Below are 17,714 nucleotides of genomic sequence, written 5' to 3'. Positions count from 1 at the left end.
GCTAAAAACTAATGAGTAGTCAGCTACAAATAGTCTATAATAAACAAGTGTTACCCTGCATGAAGCTAATTCATAATGACTCCTTACTGAGCGATCATTGTCACAGCTGGTTTCTTCAAATTTTGTCATAATTCCTGTATCATGCATGTACATGAGTGAATGATGCCACATGTCTGAAAAGCCACCAGCAGTCGTTGTCGGTTGTCTTAACGTACCTAGATGATGTTGTTCAAAATATAACTTTTAAGTCCATTATTAAGAAACATGCCTACTTCCCCATTGTAAAGAAACCTTTTACTGGGTTATGCAATAAACCTGCAATAATGCGCAAATGATCCAATTATCCCAGAAACAGAATCTCTGTAAACATGCCCATTTCAGGATAGTCGAAGCATCATACTATCAAATGTACAATTGAAATGTTAGAGTGTTAGAATGATACTTAGCGCTGGTCTTATAGCATCATACCCGTGAATGGGTTAAACTTGTATCGTAGAGTATGGTAGTGCTACATAAAAGGGATCATGAAGATTTGGGTTTTTCTGGCACAAAAAATTACCCTAAAACCAGCTTCACGATACTATTCTGATGCCTTGGCAGTGTTGGTTTGGTACAACCAAGTCCAAAAGTGCCTTCAGTATGATCCTTAATGCTTCCAATAGATTGCTATTAAATTTAAATTTTATCAAGTTTTCTATTGACTGACTAACTGCCTGCCTTCCTGATACCCGATGCTTTTTGACAAGCATAACTCGATAACAGTTAAGGTCACGGGCTTGATTTTTTCACTGTTCGACATTGCTTCATCCCAACAGGTGCATACCACAGCACGTACAATACATGCATCATGGACACTTCAATTTTGAGTCAGTAATTGATAGTTGCTGCATGCATTAAGTCAAAAACGTTACCTCTGGAACAATCTTTTCTTTTGATGCAGTATGAGTGGGTTCACCAGTCATAATAATTTTACAAAAGTCGACAAACAAGTATAAAGAAAAATTAAGAATTTTATGGTCAATTAGGGATCATAGAAAAGTAGTAAAACAAGGGAGGTTGCCTACACCTGCTTATGTACTAGTGGACATTTGATCCCTATGGGTATAGACTGAATCAGGGTATTAAATGTCCACTAGTATATCTGTGGGTGACCTCCATTGTTTCCCTATATACTTTTCTATGACCCTAATTGAACTTTAAATTCTTAAATTTTCCTTATACTTGCTATAATATGTTTAATATTGCCACGATTATACTCTGTCTCTGTTTTCCTAAGAATTCACTGGAGATGCACTATACCCTGCTACATCAGAACCAGCTCTACCAATCAATTTGGTGAAGACATCAGAGCCAGAAAGCATCAGTAAGTTGATAGGATGCACTACCCTTTAGTTTACATATTGCGGAACACCTACATAATTTCTGGGTTATACAGTATGCATAGAAAAGCAATGTGATTCATTTGCTGTTGTGTTAAACATTTACTAATCTAATGTTATGTCACTGTTAGGTTGCCAATCAGCAGAGTACACTGTTATACTTGAATTCTACAGCAAATTAGTTGATGTATTGCAAGTGAAGTCTCTTGCACCATATTTGATAGAAGGACATGTTTTTATACCACAAGATGGGGAAAATGTAGGAACAATTGCTTCAAGAAAACAAGCTGCTGAATTTTTACTTACTAAAATATCAGCTCCATTGAAAGCGGGTTTCAAAAATTGCTCTGTTAGTTTTTATAAATTTTTGGATATCGCTAAGCAACATGGAAATGCTGACACTGTCCAGTTATGTGATGATATTGAGGAAAGGCTTGTAAAAATGAAATTGAATTAAAGTCCAAAAGAAGGTATATATTGAAACATATGTTATATGTGCATGCTTGTGTTGAGTGTATTATATAGTTATACAACGGCCACGAGTGCTCTGCCTGATATAAACGCACGAGCCTGAGGGCCGTCAGGCCCAAAGGCAAGTGCGTTTATACAGGCAGAGCATGAGTGCACGTTGTATAACTGTTATGTACCACTCACCAAATAGGTGGGTAAAGTTTCAGAAGACAGCTGTAACACTTATAAAGGCCAAGTTTCTAACATCGATTGTGGGTAACCAAGCCGGACGTTGCGATGACGTTCCCCCTGCAGTACTGCAGCCACCTGAGATATTGAAAGCTAGTACGCTATGGGTTATATCACTAACCTGCATTCGCTGTTCGACTCTCATCATGTAGTGCTCAGCATGCCAGCGTGCCATATAGACTAAGCATCAGACTAATCGTCATAGTGATTCTCTCGAGCGAAAAAAGCAGCTAAATAGATGGTTTAAGTAAACAAAATCTAACTACTAAACGATACTAGTCTAATTCTTACTGTTCACACTGGCTAAACTCGAATCTGGTGGCATGACAAAACTGGTTACCACAATCGAACGTAAAGGTTAGTATTATTTAGAATATATTTGTTTTATTGAGTCATTGTCGAAGTGGACTACAGTTTAATCTGGGCCAAGATGGCACCAGACTAGTAAGGTGTATGAGTACGTTTACATATATGTAGACTAGAGTTGTGGCTACCCGCGTTGGCTTTTTCGATCGCCATTGGCTGCTTGTAAACATTATACGTATTGGTGACGTTATGGCCCACAATCGACCTTTACATGTCAGGCTATAAAAGAATTCGAGTGATCTGTGAAGTGTCTTTCCACCTATTAGGTGAGGTGTCGTAGTGGTCTTTGCCACCGGCACTTGTGCTATGCTGCACAAAACCGCAGCCAGTACAATATCTGTATATTGCACTGCGGTCGGTGCATTATAACTTATAATGCACTTGTTGTGGTCTACAAAACCGCAACCAGTGCGTTATAAGTTATAATGCACTCGCTGCGGTCTGCAGCAGTGCAATATACAAATTATGGCACCGGTGGTGCCTTTGAACTGCCCACGCAGAGTGGTACATATCACATTAATCTATAAGTTGTATATAGACACCTGGCACTTATTACTTGTAAACCACTAGAAACACCTTATTGCTCTTTGTAGCAGCTGCTGCATCCTTTTGACAAGGCATGGGTTTCATTAGTTGCAGTAAGTCTTGTTCTACAGATTAAGCCATTGTAATTTTGTAGCTGTCCTTACTGGCCATTTAGGACCAAGCATTTATTTGAGCCTGGCTTTATAGGTTGTAATAAAGCACTGCCACATAGAAAATACAGCACAAGGGGATATGTTGAAAGGAAAATACTGCACATGACTAAGCTGAGTGCTGCATGTACCTTGAGACTCCCCTGAATGCAGTATTTTTTGTTTGTACACACAAGCATAAATGGTGCTTTCAGTGCTATATTGTACTTCCTGGTCATTTTGCATGGAGTAATCACCTCTGAGTGCCAGAACTGTTTCAATTTTTGGTGATCAGACTATCAGTAAGTGTCCATGTATATAATCCATTTCTGGTTGTAGAACCAACTGGCAGAATTATACTCGGGCAATAGTTTCAGCAGCTTTACAATTTCACGCATGTGATCAATTGTGTTGTAACATTCCTTACATAAATGTTCTGCATAACTGTACTGTATGATGTATTTCCCAAGTGTCCTGTATTTACCCTATAATCCACATAGCTAACTGTACTGTATTTGTCCAATTGCATAACTGTATTGTATGACTCAATTAGCTAGCTACTTGATACTGTGTGGAAAATGCAGTTATGGAAACACTTTCCACACAAAGTAAAATGTGGACAAATGCGGGGCATAACAACTATGACTTTGTCAAAATAAAATTGATAACTGAGTTAATCATGAGGCAACACTGTTTAATTAAAATTATTGATAAACTACAGTATGTAATATTTTTGGAATTTACCAATGCTGTGTAAGGTGATTGCGGTAGCTTTAGAGACTTTCCAGTTGTACATAGGAAATAGATCTCAGATGCTGCGGGATGCCCCTGAGGAATTTTCACAATAACAAATTTGCAAAGATTAAAATTTGCTGAAGTGTAATAAACTTATTATGCATAAGTACACAATTTAGCCATTGTATGTCTACCTACTGTAGAATGGTCAGGTTCCAATTTCTGACGTACCTCAGTAAGCTAAAATTGCAGTGGATTTACAGTACAAGTTCAATTTAACTACACTGTACATAGACATTTCTTACTAAGCTATCCCCAATTAAGCGCCCATGCATTGCCAATTTTACAGGCACATAATTGCCATGTTTTGTATTGCCCCAGAGACAGGGGTCTATTGACTAATAAATAAGTATCTACAGGAATTAGATACCTGTATGAAATTCGAGTATTTTGCCTTTCTGTGGTCTAATTTATATACATGTCTAAAATATTTGATTATGGCTAGTCACACGTAACTTTGTAGCTATATTTGTTATAATGAGAAGACAAGTCCTAGGGTTATCACAGAAAGAATTTCAGGAGTGTTTAATGTATTGTTTACAATGTATATCAAGAGCTAAAGGAGTAAACTTTATTATAGAGAGGTTTAATCAGATTGTCTGTAATGTGGGTGTGGTCCTCATTCAAAACAAGCCAAAATATGCCATAAAACTAGTTTTCACCTTTACCTAACAATTTCCAACTTGCAAGGATACTAAAACGTCTTCTTCTGACTGGCAAGACTCTGATTCATGATAATATAGTCACATGAACATTAATTAATTTATTCCCATAATTGTTCTCAGTCTGAGCCTTTATAGAATAAACAGAACGGTTTCACTATTTTTCTTCCACATCAAGACTGTGCTTGCTTTGATGAAAGTGGCTTGCTCTTTAAAAGTGCAACCACTTTACCAGGATACATCTTAATGTACACCAGTGTAGGTATACATGACAATTGTATTCCCTGGAATTCCTTTGTCTGAAGTGTGAAAGTGTTACATGATTTGTTAAGCGACTCTAAAGATAATTATCATGCAGCATCAGTATGCATACATTTTGTAGTCCATGGCAACTTGTTTACACGGACTTTCATTTTTTAATCCTTGGTGTAAAGCCGTTAGATTTACACCTTGCAACTGCAGAACTAAGAAATGAGAGTCATTTAACACATTAAAAACCACTTTGACACCTCATATCAAAGGAAACCACAAGGCTATATTTCATGTATTGCCCTGACCACAGGGCGATATCATGATACCACCCTGTGGTTAGGACAATAGCATGATATAGCCCTGACCACAACTGCCTTTTATGCTGAGGCAGTTACAAAGCATCGGAGACCTTTTATTATTTATATATTTATATAGAACTGCTTAAAGTTTTGCATTGTGGTTTTGAGTTTAACATGTTGGTTTAGTTAGGCTAGGAATTGTTTTGAAGGAAACAGAAATGAGTGAGTCATAGTTCAGTTACTAGGCATCACTAAAATGATGATTGCAATGTGGGGATTGTTTTTCTACCCAGTACATATCAACTGCATGAAAAGATGCCTCAGACTTTCCCAACCTATATACTTAAGTATTTATTTTGGCACCTTAGCTTACTATAGGCATCCACAAAGTGGTTATTTGGTTAAAAATAGTATCACTACAACCAGTGAAACCTACAATCATTTCATTTTGTGCCCACAATTTAAACCCACAATCGATGTTTGCAGACATCTGTATAAAAATGATGTGGTGAATGCAGGTTTGTCTTCCTTCACCTACATGTATTAGGCAAGCATACCTGTAAATCATGATTACTTCACTGTACAGAGAGATATTCTTACTCTCCATGAACATTGGTATATTAGATATTTCAGTTCATGTATTCCTTCGCTGTTTGCTAAAGTGATTCATACGTACATACAGTGTAAAATTATTTATGTAGCATCAAGAGTTCATAATATATATAATTATTTATGAATTCTTGGTAGCATGCATTTTATAGCCAATATATTTCAGTGGCATTTATCTAAAAAAAAAACAGAATTGTGACTGGATGTGGAAAATCGGTCTTATCACTCATGTCAGCAGATTCAATTTTTTACTGGAGCATAAAGCTACATGAATAAACCATCTAATTTCACAATCAAAATCAGCTAGATTTGAGTGGTCTGCTTTTTCTGGCTGCTTTTCCCAAGTCTAGTGGCGATCCATACGTATGGTGTGGGGCCTTAATGGAGCTCTGGTCAGCCTGTGAATGGCTGTATGTGGCTGTACAGATCCGTGGTGTTGAATAAAGACCTCTGCTGTAAATTTCCTTTCATTTTAGCTAGTTTTGATACCTGAATGGCCCATAACTTGGCCTAATTTATCCCTACACCTTCCTTTTTAATTTTTAAAACAGCTTCTTACCCACCTTCCAGGCCCCCACATCCCTCTCCTTTTGAAGCTCGTCTGATACAGTCAACACAGTTTAAAAACTATATAAAATGGTGGGAAATTTAGCTGTTGGCTACTTGCACAATAAATGCTCTGGAAGGTAAGGAATTGGTGTAAAACATGTGAAAATTTGGTACAAAAAGCTTTAACCATTGGAGAGCTACAACACACTAAATACTTAAAGCCGGCATTTCTCGATACTTTTAAATAAGCGATAAGACCGGTTTTCCCAGACTGGGTCACAATTATGTGAACAAGTATTTTTCTCATATTACAAAAGATTCTTGATGTGGTAGGAGAAATGGTGATGTCGGTGAGGATTAACAGGGGCAGATCCAGAACCTGGCAAGGGGGGGGCAAGTTTTAGGTGTTACAGAGAGCCAGATCCTCTTGTTAGTTGCTACATTTTGAAGCAGCAAATAATACACCTCTTAGCAGTATCTAACTGTTGATTTTTACCATTTTGGCCTTTGCAGATGACTGCGAAGTCTGCTTTAAAGCTCTGAATGTCTTAAACAACAGCAACTCAATAATTATTTTAGAGGTGCTTAGTACACACTAAGGTGCTGGGTGACAATGTCATAGCTAGTTTAACTTTGATTCGCTTTAGTTTCAGGTGAATTCATAATAAATGCTAGTAAAATGTGCATATTTTCGTGAGTTTTATAAAGTGATCTTGGCCTGGCATAAAGTTAAGTATTTTAATCAGAACTATGGCTCGTCCACAAAGTGAGGGGGCCGGGGCATTTATCCCAAATGCCCCATCCTGGATCTGCCACTGATGAGAAATTAAGTTTATGTGTCCTTATCATGGCTACAAATATTAAAACTGCAGCATGTAATGTACGTATCAACTTAAGTAGGGACAAATGTCAACTAGTAAAACTGCAGGTGAGGATGACCTCGCTTGTTTCATTGGCTTTCTTTAACCTGTGAAATGTATTTTTTCTTTCACTTCCACTATAGTTTGTTTACTATTTTGTAGTAACATACATGTACTGACCGCATCAAAGGAAAGAATAGCAGCATACACGTTAATCATGTGTCTGGATGTGTGCCCAAATTATCAAAGACTAAATGAGAAGTTGCCATTCCTCTTCTTTATCGGCTATATATGTTCTGTCCATTACACAGCATTACAAATGAAGGACAGTATGAGAAGTGCCTCTGCAATCAATCCAGTCATTATGAGAACATGTGCCTCAACCAAGGGCATTTCTAGAAAATTTGATGACTGGTTTCCACTCCAAAGTAAAGATTACCATACAGAAACCAAAGTCATAGAACCTTACTGACACAGTAGGCAGTTGGTTCCACTTTGACAAACGTAGCATGTCAAAAACAAGCTAGCAATTGGTAAATATCACCCCACAATATTGTTTTACCATTTAATTTCACCATTCCAGGTATTTGTAAAAATGCAATCACAATACTCCAAAACCCTACAATAATATTGTTAGAGGTGCTTACACAATTGAAAATGTTGGAGAAGATATTTTGTGTAATTTTGTGATGAAGATGAGTAATTCACTAGAAATCACTTTTCATTGTGCAATACATAATTGTTGGTGATTTTTTATTAAGCTGACTGCTTTCGGAAATCAGTACCTAGCCTCCACTATCAACTGCAAAGTAGCTGTTTAACTTCAGTTCCAGCTATGTTCTACTCATCATACAGTCTTATACAAATGATTAACAGTACAAGAAGCACTTCTGCGATCAATCCAGTCACACTAACTGCCTAAGCTATGTCATGTGTTACACAGGTCAATGCCTATATGATAGTGGAGAAAGAAATGGGATGCAAAGAAGGTCCATGATGTATATATTGTATAGCTGCCACTGCAGTTGGTGAAAAGGCACATTATGCATGGGCTAAAACACATTGTTAAGCGAAGAAATTAAGCACATACTCTTATCCATAGTCGATTGACTGGAGGTATCAGTCAGTCAGTCAGTCAGTCAGTCAGTCAGTCAGTCAGTCAGTCAGTTAGTAGAAAATTCAGTTAATTTGTTTATTTCATAGAAACTTGTTGGAACGGTTTGGGGTCACTATGATGACATTTATAGGCTTGGTTATGCCAATATTGCCAAACGGGAAGATGAGGGTGATTTTTGGGGTTATATTCCTGGGCAAGAAATCCCAAACCTCCATGGACCCTACTATACAGTAATACCATATTGTATGATATACGTTTATCTATTACAGGTGCCTATATACAAGTAGAGTTTGACTGTTTATTTCTTAGTTTCAGTTATACACACATTAGGTCTATTAATTACACTAGCTGTATATGCATGTAGTCACATTAATTGTACTACACTTTCAATTAGAATGTAGTAGCTACATGTAGTTGTGAACTGAAGTTTGACATGATGCATTGCTGAACTGTTACACTTATGCATATAGAACACTGTTACATATATATGTCATTATGTTAGAGATGTTAATATAATCATGGGCGTAACAACCAGAGGGTGGGGGTAGGAGCTTGTGATTTTCTGATTGTAATATCGAGATACTCTAATAGGTCAGTCAGTTACTCTAATAAAGCAGTCACAGTATTCAGAGAAGCAGTGTAGCAAACTATGAAGTTGTGAATAAGGATTTTTATGTGCTTTATCAGTGATACAGTCTATATTATTTAGTGAAGGGTAGTAGGTGTTGACTTTTTCTTTTTTTTTGTGCTCTTCAACACCAAACTAGAGCCCCCTATCTAAAAATATCTTGCTACACCTATGTATGTTTATAAAGTGCATACATGTATAATAAGAATGACATGCAGTCACATGCTCCATAACTATAAAGTTTTGAAATGACACACAAAGTTACTGTCTTGATTCATGGCATTTGCTGGCTCAATAAAATGGTTGATTGCATGAGAATCTGTAAACTAATTACCTTGATCACCATTCAAGATCAAGTGAGCCATTGGTCAGGATGGGCATCTCCAATCCAATGACATTTTGATTAGTGTGAGGAACATAATAAATCAGTCAAATAATTGCACTTGCACTGTCATAACTATGTGTGCAATATTACAATGCAGTATGTGACTAGTAGTCAACTGAACTGTATACTAAATGTACAGACTATATCCATGCTTGCACTGTCTTGTTGCTATGAAAGGCATTGAATTTAATTTGTCACTGCAATAACTAGGCTTGAAACTGTATACTCTTTGCAGTCTTTTCACGTCTGACTTTCCACCAAGCTTATTAATAGTATTTTATTAACATTCTGCTACAAGCTAATAAAATTGGAAAAGAAAAGAATATTGTATGATGATTATGTTATGATGGGAAGTTGTTGTCATGTAAAGGATAGTGTGAAAGAATAGGAACATAAAAGCAGTGACGTCTTGTATAAACATCATCACATCATCTTTAAAATTAATTGACTGAATTTTGATGACAAAACAAGGCTTCCACAGTCCACACACATCCAATTTTCTGATTTTCCAACTTAACTTGACTACTCACGATCAGTAAGCACACTTCTATTGTTTCTTCCTACATTGAGTTATGGTGCTTTAGTCATAAAAGTGGACATGTGTGGAAGCCTACTTTGTTTGTCAAATTCAGTCACCTTTATGAAAATAATATTTCTAACATATACTTGTAGGCTGGGAAAATTTCTACATGTATGTACTTAGTAATTCAAAACTGGTCCTGCATAGCTGTCCCATTTTGATAAAATTAATATTGTTGAGGGCATTAACATTTTTGGTATTGACAAAACAGAGAGTTTCTTATCATCTTCAGTTCAGATCAAAAAGCCTGACATGTTAATAAAACTATCCAATTTGTTTGTTGTTTTTTGAAGCAAGACATAAATTTATTCAAGGTGGCATGGCATTGAGAAAAGAATGATCAATTTAAGAGGCAATGATAAATTAATAATTTTATTAATTAATTCAGTGATTTACGTAGGTAAAGCTTCTAATGTCATCTTCCAACTCAATCACATCCAATTTGTCACAGTATAATAGTCACAATTTTTGTTTTTGTATCTATCTCTTTCCTCTTAACTGGCTGGATTCTAGCTTCACTAATCAGATGCATGATCACAACTTGATGAATGATGATAAACATGTGCATGAAATGCTGACATTATTAGTGGCATAAACTTTATTGTTATAAGTGTTCAAATTTCTGAGCACAATCTCAGAATTAGCTATTATGATGCAACTAGACCTGAGTCAAATATGCTCAAAAGTTCGCCCAAATTGCAGTTGCTTTCAGGAATTTCCCATAATTTTCACCTATTATGCTCTTCATGTTCCCATTATGCTTGCATTATGCTGCTTAAAAAGCAAGAAACTCTGGTTATAGCTTTATCCTGTGAAGTTACAGTGTTTGAACACTTTGATTCAATACATGATATCTAAAAATTTCATGCATTTTGCATGAACATGTTCTTGCAGATATTAATCAGTGCATATGAATATTGCTAGAAAAAAAATTCTCCATTAAACATGCCAGTGATTAATACATACAATACATGCATTAACTATGTACCTATTAAATGCATACATTAATAAGTTTTGTATAGTGCTTTATAATATGCACTATAGCAGCTGTAGTTGTAAACACTGTTACTGGTCTCAAAACATAGCTAAAGTATATACTTCATGACCTCATATACAGTAGTAAGGTAAAAATTTGTGATTTCGTGACCAACCTCTGGCTAACAAAGTTTGATAGTTTAATATGGTACTTTAGCATATTTTAAACAAAATGAGCTCCCACACCACTTTTTAAAGTCTGGGGAAAGTTCAGTAGAGTCAAAAGTCTAAAATGGCTACTAGCTAGCATGCGCAAAAATAAAACAATGATAAAAAATTCAAATAAAGGTTCTTTTTAGACTAATTTGGGGTATAGGAATCCATTTCTGATGTTATTTTTGTGATTGGATATTCCTATAACAAATTAAAGAAGTTTAGGTTTGGTAGCTACTGGAACAAACAACTAGCTAGCTGTTTACAGTGATTAAGCCTTGTTCTTTCAGCTCCACAGTCAGTAGTACCTTTCTTGACAGTGCACAACCCCCTTGACAGAGTTAGCTGACTAAAACTAGCTGACTGTCAATTCTTTGCAATGAAAAGCAATAAATGGCTGATGCCAAAAATTGTCAACAACATTGGTCGAATTCAAGCTGCTCAGGTGAATAGAAAACAACTCTCTCAAAAGTACGAGAATATACTCTAGCACGAATGCGCAGAGATGGGCAAGCTGTACAAGATCTAGCATCATGCTTCAACATTGCTTTCCTTTTGATCCAGTGTCACCTGCTCTAAGAACCTTACAATTAGCTATTCCAGCTATGCCTGAGCTCATTTGATACTTCAAGAAGGTCAGGCAAGATGGGGAGACCGAGTTGATAAAATTTTTTATGGATGAGCGCACTTGTTCTAAAAAAAATCCATAAAATATAATTCACATCTCACCTTTGCAGGAATTCCATCAAGAAAAGTCTCTGAAAAGACACTTAGAATGAAACAAGGAAAAATGGATAGCAGGACACTAGCATCCGTGTTGATGTCAGTGGTCTACTGAGCTCATGAAACATCGTATATCTGAAGAATACATAACACTGTTTAATCCCAATGGTTCTTTCAGAAAGACTCAAAAGAGCAAACTTCTGCAGACGTTAGCATTACAGCCCCTTGATGTCAATTCCTACACAGCATTAGTGGGCATTAGGGACCAGTCTATTTTGCTTTTTTTTCTACCCATTTTTCTTTCCAGCAATTCTTTTATTTTTCACCTATTATGCTCCATATTTTGCTCAAGAATTATAAATTTTGCTCAGCACTGATCTTTGTTAATTGAATATTTACAAGTGCAAAGCTACAGTTTCGCCTTAAAGTGACTGTTCTATTAGAGTATCTCGATCAAAAATTACTTCTAACATGTAAAGCAAGAAGCCAGCTAATATTGCTTAACATGTGTGACTGTTTTATTAGGGTACCTCGATTGTCACTTGTTGTTCCTGTAACAATTAGCTATGCATTGTCGATATTTTAGCGTGTTTGACTGTTCTATTAGAGTATCTCGATCTTTTGTGCAATTTTTATGTCCACTTCACAAAAATTGCACCTATTATGCCAGCATTTTGCTCATTGCTTTTACCCAACCATTATGCCAAAAATTTTGCTGGCGAAATCGACGGGTCCCTAGTGGGCATGATGTAGCACCTGCCATCACCTACAGGTCAAGAATGATGGATCTCCATGCATACACTTGGGGTGACTACACCAACAAAATAAGGTCTGTGATTCTGGCGCAGCTGCAGCATGTCAGTGTTACCACCATCATCTTCATCAATGATCCCCATGACTATGCTGAGTCCATCATTTTAGCCATCAAAATAATATTATGATGAGCATGAATTGCCCATTCAGAGTCAAGGTCCCATACCCAATGTATATATGAAGCCAGCTGATCTATTTTTCATGGCTTGCAAATTCTTTACACTGCTGGCAACAAGAAACGCCTCCAGGCTCTAACCAAAACTCATTAGCTCTCAATTCTTTCAAAAATGCTTTCTGGCATTATGTTGAAAATCATTCCAGCATAATTACCGCACCCCTAATACCAAGAGTACATAATATATACACTCACCATCAAGCCTAGGCTGTGTTACAAGGCCTTTTACTTGTGTATATTGTATATATATATCATTCAAACCTTCAATTGCAAGACAATGCAAATGAACTATTTATATATATATATATATATATATATATTATACTGTGACTGTTCTAATAGAGTGATTCATTCTCTTAATCTTTCTTAAGTTCAATAATACAATATATTATGTACTCTTGCTAATACTGATGTGTATATTATTGTGTCTTTCGTGAGGTGCAAAGTTATTAAATGATGAAATTTTAATTGATTACAGATTACAGGTGGACATAAAATCATTGGAATATCCAAAAAACAAAGTCGTAACTTTTATTAAAATCAGTTAAATGCTCAGTATTTATACAAAGTATCTCTTTTGGTGAAAGGGTTAAAACTGACTTCAAGATGGATCTTCAGCCTACCTTTCTTTATGCCTAGCTATTAGGGACCCGCCGATTATGCTCATAATTTTACCTATTATGCTATGCTGCACTGCTCAAAAATTCACCTATTATGTTTAAATTAATGCTCAATATGTACCTATTATGCTCGATTATGCTCAATGTTCATGCCTTAGTTCATATGCTTTGCTACTAGTTTAACACTGTATAGAAAGAAAAAAATGAGTGGCTGGAACACAAATAATAAATTCTTGCTGCATGCCTGCATGCCTGCATGTAAGAGAAAAGATCGATATACTCTAATAGAACAGTCAGTTTGATGATTGTTCTATTACAGTTACTGACTGCTCTATTAGAGTATATCGATCTTATTTGCAATTGTCATTTTTCCAACAAGAATTTACACTATCGTACAAATATTTAACCTATCATGCTGGCATTATGCTCAATGCTTTTAGGTACCTATTATGCTCAAAATTATGCCAGCATAATCGGCGGGTCCCTACTAGCTATGCAAGCAAGTTAGCATTTTAATTACTTTCAAACAATCACTAAACATTGAGCAGGAGTTAGCAGGAGATGATAAAATTAATTATGATGAAAACTATTAATTACTTTCATAATATCATAATAATGACATGAGACTTAACAATGCAGACAGCAGGGGAATCTGAAACATAAATTAAACAATAAGTGGCCTAAGTGTGTACATGCAACTGCACATGTACATTTCAGAAACACACCCTATAATACATTAAACAGTACTTCCTCTCTACTTTATTACCATGGTTCCCTTCTGAGTAACTTCCCTGATTAATATAGTATACTTTGTGATGGTATCATCTATTGTATGCTGGCTCCACAACAGACCATGAACAATAGCTAGCTATAGTGGACCAGGCCAAACAGAGAGGGGCCATTTTTGACAATGAAATATTCACAGTAGAGTGTACAAATTTAATATTTCTTGTTAACGATTGTGCCAGAGCCAATTGAATTTGTAGCCAGCATACACTCACCATCAAGCCTGTGTTCCAAGGCCTTTTACTTGTGTATATTATATATATATCATTCAAACCTACAATTGCAAGACAATGCAAATGAACTATTTATATATATATATATATATATTATACTGTGACTGTTCTAATAGAGTGATTCATTCCCTTAATCTTTCTTAAGTTCAATAATACAAGCATTGCACAATAATAGTAGGGATGCAGAACTTCTGCCTCTTTCCTCATTTCTACTAAACAGACCATATAGTTAATATTACATATTCATATACATGTCAAAGTGTGTAAGTTGATCATTATTGTATCAATAATAGTATAATCATTCAACAAGTTAGTACAGCCAGTAAATGTTACCCTTGACTGCTTCTATATAGGTATGATCATGTACCAGAACTAGCATCAAAATGTTGATTGAAGAAGTCTTCAAACCGCGGCTGTTAGTAATACTATAATGTAACTGTTTCAATGTATAAGTGGTGCCATCACAGATTTGACCTTTGGTGACCTTTATAAGTATGACCACTTTTGCTCAGAAATCTGTCTCCTTTATGTGGTCATTTTTCTCCAGAATTCTGTCTATCACCCTGAGGAAAATAATTGTTGGATCCGCCAGTTATAAGGGATGCTGGAGCTATATAGTAGCTAAGTATTTATAGCTAGCCATGTTTTGTAGCTACAACTTAGTTCATGTCCAACTCATGCGTGAGTGTATGCACTCAGATCATAAAGTTCTTTCTTAGCTAGCTTGTTGTCTGAATCTCAGAATCTGTATGTGTTGAAGTGTATTTATCTAAGGTTTGTGTTGGATACCACTACCAGCCAATTATACTTTGCAGCTGTGCTCAATAGTACTATCCCTACTGTGCATATAATAATATTGCCTCAGTTTACAATTTTTGCTATAAAGCTTGTCTTTAAAGGATAATAAGTAAGCAACTGTTTGTATTAAATATACAGGAGCAGAGCCAGGAGCTGGCAAGGGGAGGGACACAAACAGACTAAGTTGTAGGCGGTTGGGGAAAGCCAGATTCTCTTGTTAGTTGCTGCATTAATTTTTTGAAGCTGCAAAATTAATGATCACCACTTAATAGTGTCTCACTGTTGATTTTTGACATTTTGGCTTTTGCAGACGGTTGTGGAGTCTTAAATGCTGTGTAAAAGGCTATGAATCTCTTAAACAACAACATGATAATTATTTTAGAGGCGCTTAGTACGCAGGAAGGTGCTGGGGGCAATTTCATAGCTACCTGTAGTTTGACTTTGGTTTCAGGTGAATTTGTAATAAAATGTGCATAAAATGTGCATAAAATTATTGTTTTCATGAGTTAACAGATCTAGCCCTGAAATAAAGTTTAGTATTTTAATCAGAAGTATGGTTCCTCCAAAAAGTGGAGGGGGGGGAGGGAATTTGCCCCAAATGCCCCATCCTGGATCTGCCATTGATATAGACAATTTTTTTTTCATTTTGGCACTAATATATTAGCCATTATTCTGATTGCTATAGAGTTACTGACTGCTCTCATTTTAACATTGTAGGACTCATAGTACAACATCATTTTTCTGACTATTGTGCTAAAATTATACCAGCATAATCCCCAAAGGGTCTAATATCTATACTGTATACCTCATAATTATGTGCTGTATTTGTCAAGAATATGTGCTTCGTATAGCTGATTGATTTCGAAGCCAAAAGTTTGGCAGAAAGGGTTTTCACAGGTATATATAGGACATATAAATGTGAGTAGATTTGCGAAAAGGCCTTCACACACATCCAGTTACCAAATTTGACAATTTATAATGTCAGATCAGAAAGAGCTATTATTATATTGACTTGAAATTTGGTCAATAGTGTGCACTAACTTAACATAGTTGAATATGTGGTGAAAAGTACAGGGTAATGTGGTATTTGAACACTATAAGTTGTGGTCTCCCAAGTTTACGGAATTAGATGTGTGTGGAAGTCTGGAAGTCTGGAAGACCCCTTTTCGCAAATCTGGTAACAAAATAAGGAGAGAATATCAAAACGGTTAAGATTCAAAGTAAAAGGCTATAAGATAAATATTAAACAGCTCTTCTGGATTAGAAGTACAGTTAACTGGTGATTGGCTATCCTAGTTAACTTACTTAACTATTAAATAACTACTGCAGCTAAGCTTGAGAACATGTGCATGAGAGAACGATAATTGTACTCCACATCAAAATACTGGCCATGGATTATGTAAAGGTGAATTTTGTTTTTGATTATGAGAATTTATTTTTAAAAAGATTTTGGGAAATTATGCTTTTATAAAAGAAATGCCCCCACCACCCCCAAAAAAATGCAATGATGGGATAGATGCTTTTGTGTGTATAGCTACAGTACATATGAGTGTGCTTTAGCTAGTAAGGATAACTGATCCAGTTACTATGAATGATATTATGTTGATACACTAGTCACAACAGTAGAAGTTACATAAATACTACATACATACTAACTGTATGTTCTATTAGAGTAGTTTAGTTTAGTTGACTGCTTTATTAGTACTTCAGCAAAACTTATTTTGACTCATGTGGTATTATTACATCATGATAACTGTGTCCTATTTATTATAGAGACTAAGGAGAGGACTTGTGATGAAAGTGCAGTCTTGTTAACTGCTGTCACGGCATAATTACGACAGGCCTGCAAAAACAGGGCATGTGGGCACCTAAAATTTGTGTACTTTTTCAAACTTTCATTGCCCATAACTTTTTATGCCACTGTGCTATGGTCATGCACCATATAATTTACTCTAAAATATATAGTATAAGTGAAATAGAGCCATACCTTGAGTAAGATATCTTATTATAGCCATAACAGATCATATCTTAAACATTTAATTGACTTTATACTAAAGTTACATAATACAAATATACAAATATTTTATTCCAGCACTGAGATATGACCTCTTATGTGATGGGGTATAGTTTGTCCCCACTGCCCTGTTTTTGTAGCCATCGCAGGCCTGTTCACAATTTATGCACAAATACTGATTCAACTATGTTTTCAAATGAAACTAATAGATCAAAAATTTTACCTAAGCTGACAAAAACAGACCACAGTGAATAACATTGGAGTCATTTATATTTTGAGGTCTATTTTGTCTCATTATAGGAGTTTTTTTTGAAATAGTTGTTCCAATATTGACCAATAAAGATGGAGTTAGTTAGGTAGTATATATTGCAATTGGAACACTATTTTTACTGCGTGTATAAACACATTAGTAGCAGCATGCTCCTGGGGATATAGATCTTTATACTCATATTTATACATATTTATATATACATATTTATACTCAGTAGACAGATGAACAGTGTATAATAT

The 17,714-nt window shown here is 35.8% G+C and overlaps 1 protein-coding gene across 1 annotated transcript in view; it reads left to right on the top strand.

Annotated features, from left to right (window-relative positions):
• Positions 1-8,776, top strand: part of LOC136259408 (uncharacterized) — a 29,898-nt gene extending 21,122 nt beyond the window's left edge. Inside the window, exons 10-12 of the mRNA XM_066052898.1 lie at positions 1,277-1,363; positions 1,511-1,849; positions 8,531-8,776. Coding sequence (XP_065908970.1) covers positions 1,277-1,363; positions 1,511-1,836 — 413 coding nt within the window. The 3' untranslated portion in view covers positions 1,837-1,849; positions 8,531-8,776. The remainder of the gene's footprint in view (positions 1-1,276; positions 1,364-1,510; positions 1,850-8,530) is intronic.
• Positions 8,777-17,714: the final 8,938 nt, after the last annotated feature.

The sequence above is a fragment of the Dysidea avara genome, chromosome 6 (genome assembly GCF_963678975.1).
Source record: "Dysidea avara chromosome 6, odDysAvar1.4, whole genome shotgun sequence".
NCBI lineage: Eukaryota > Metazoa > Porifera > Demospongiae > Dictyoceratida > Dysideidae > Dysidea > Dysidea avara.
The sequence above is the reverse complement of the archived record's forward strand: the minus strand, read 5'-3'. Positions and strand labels throughout refer to the sequence as shown.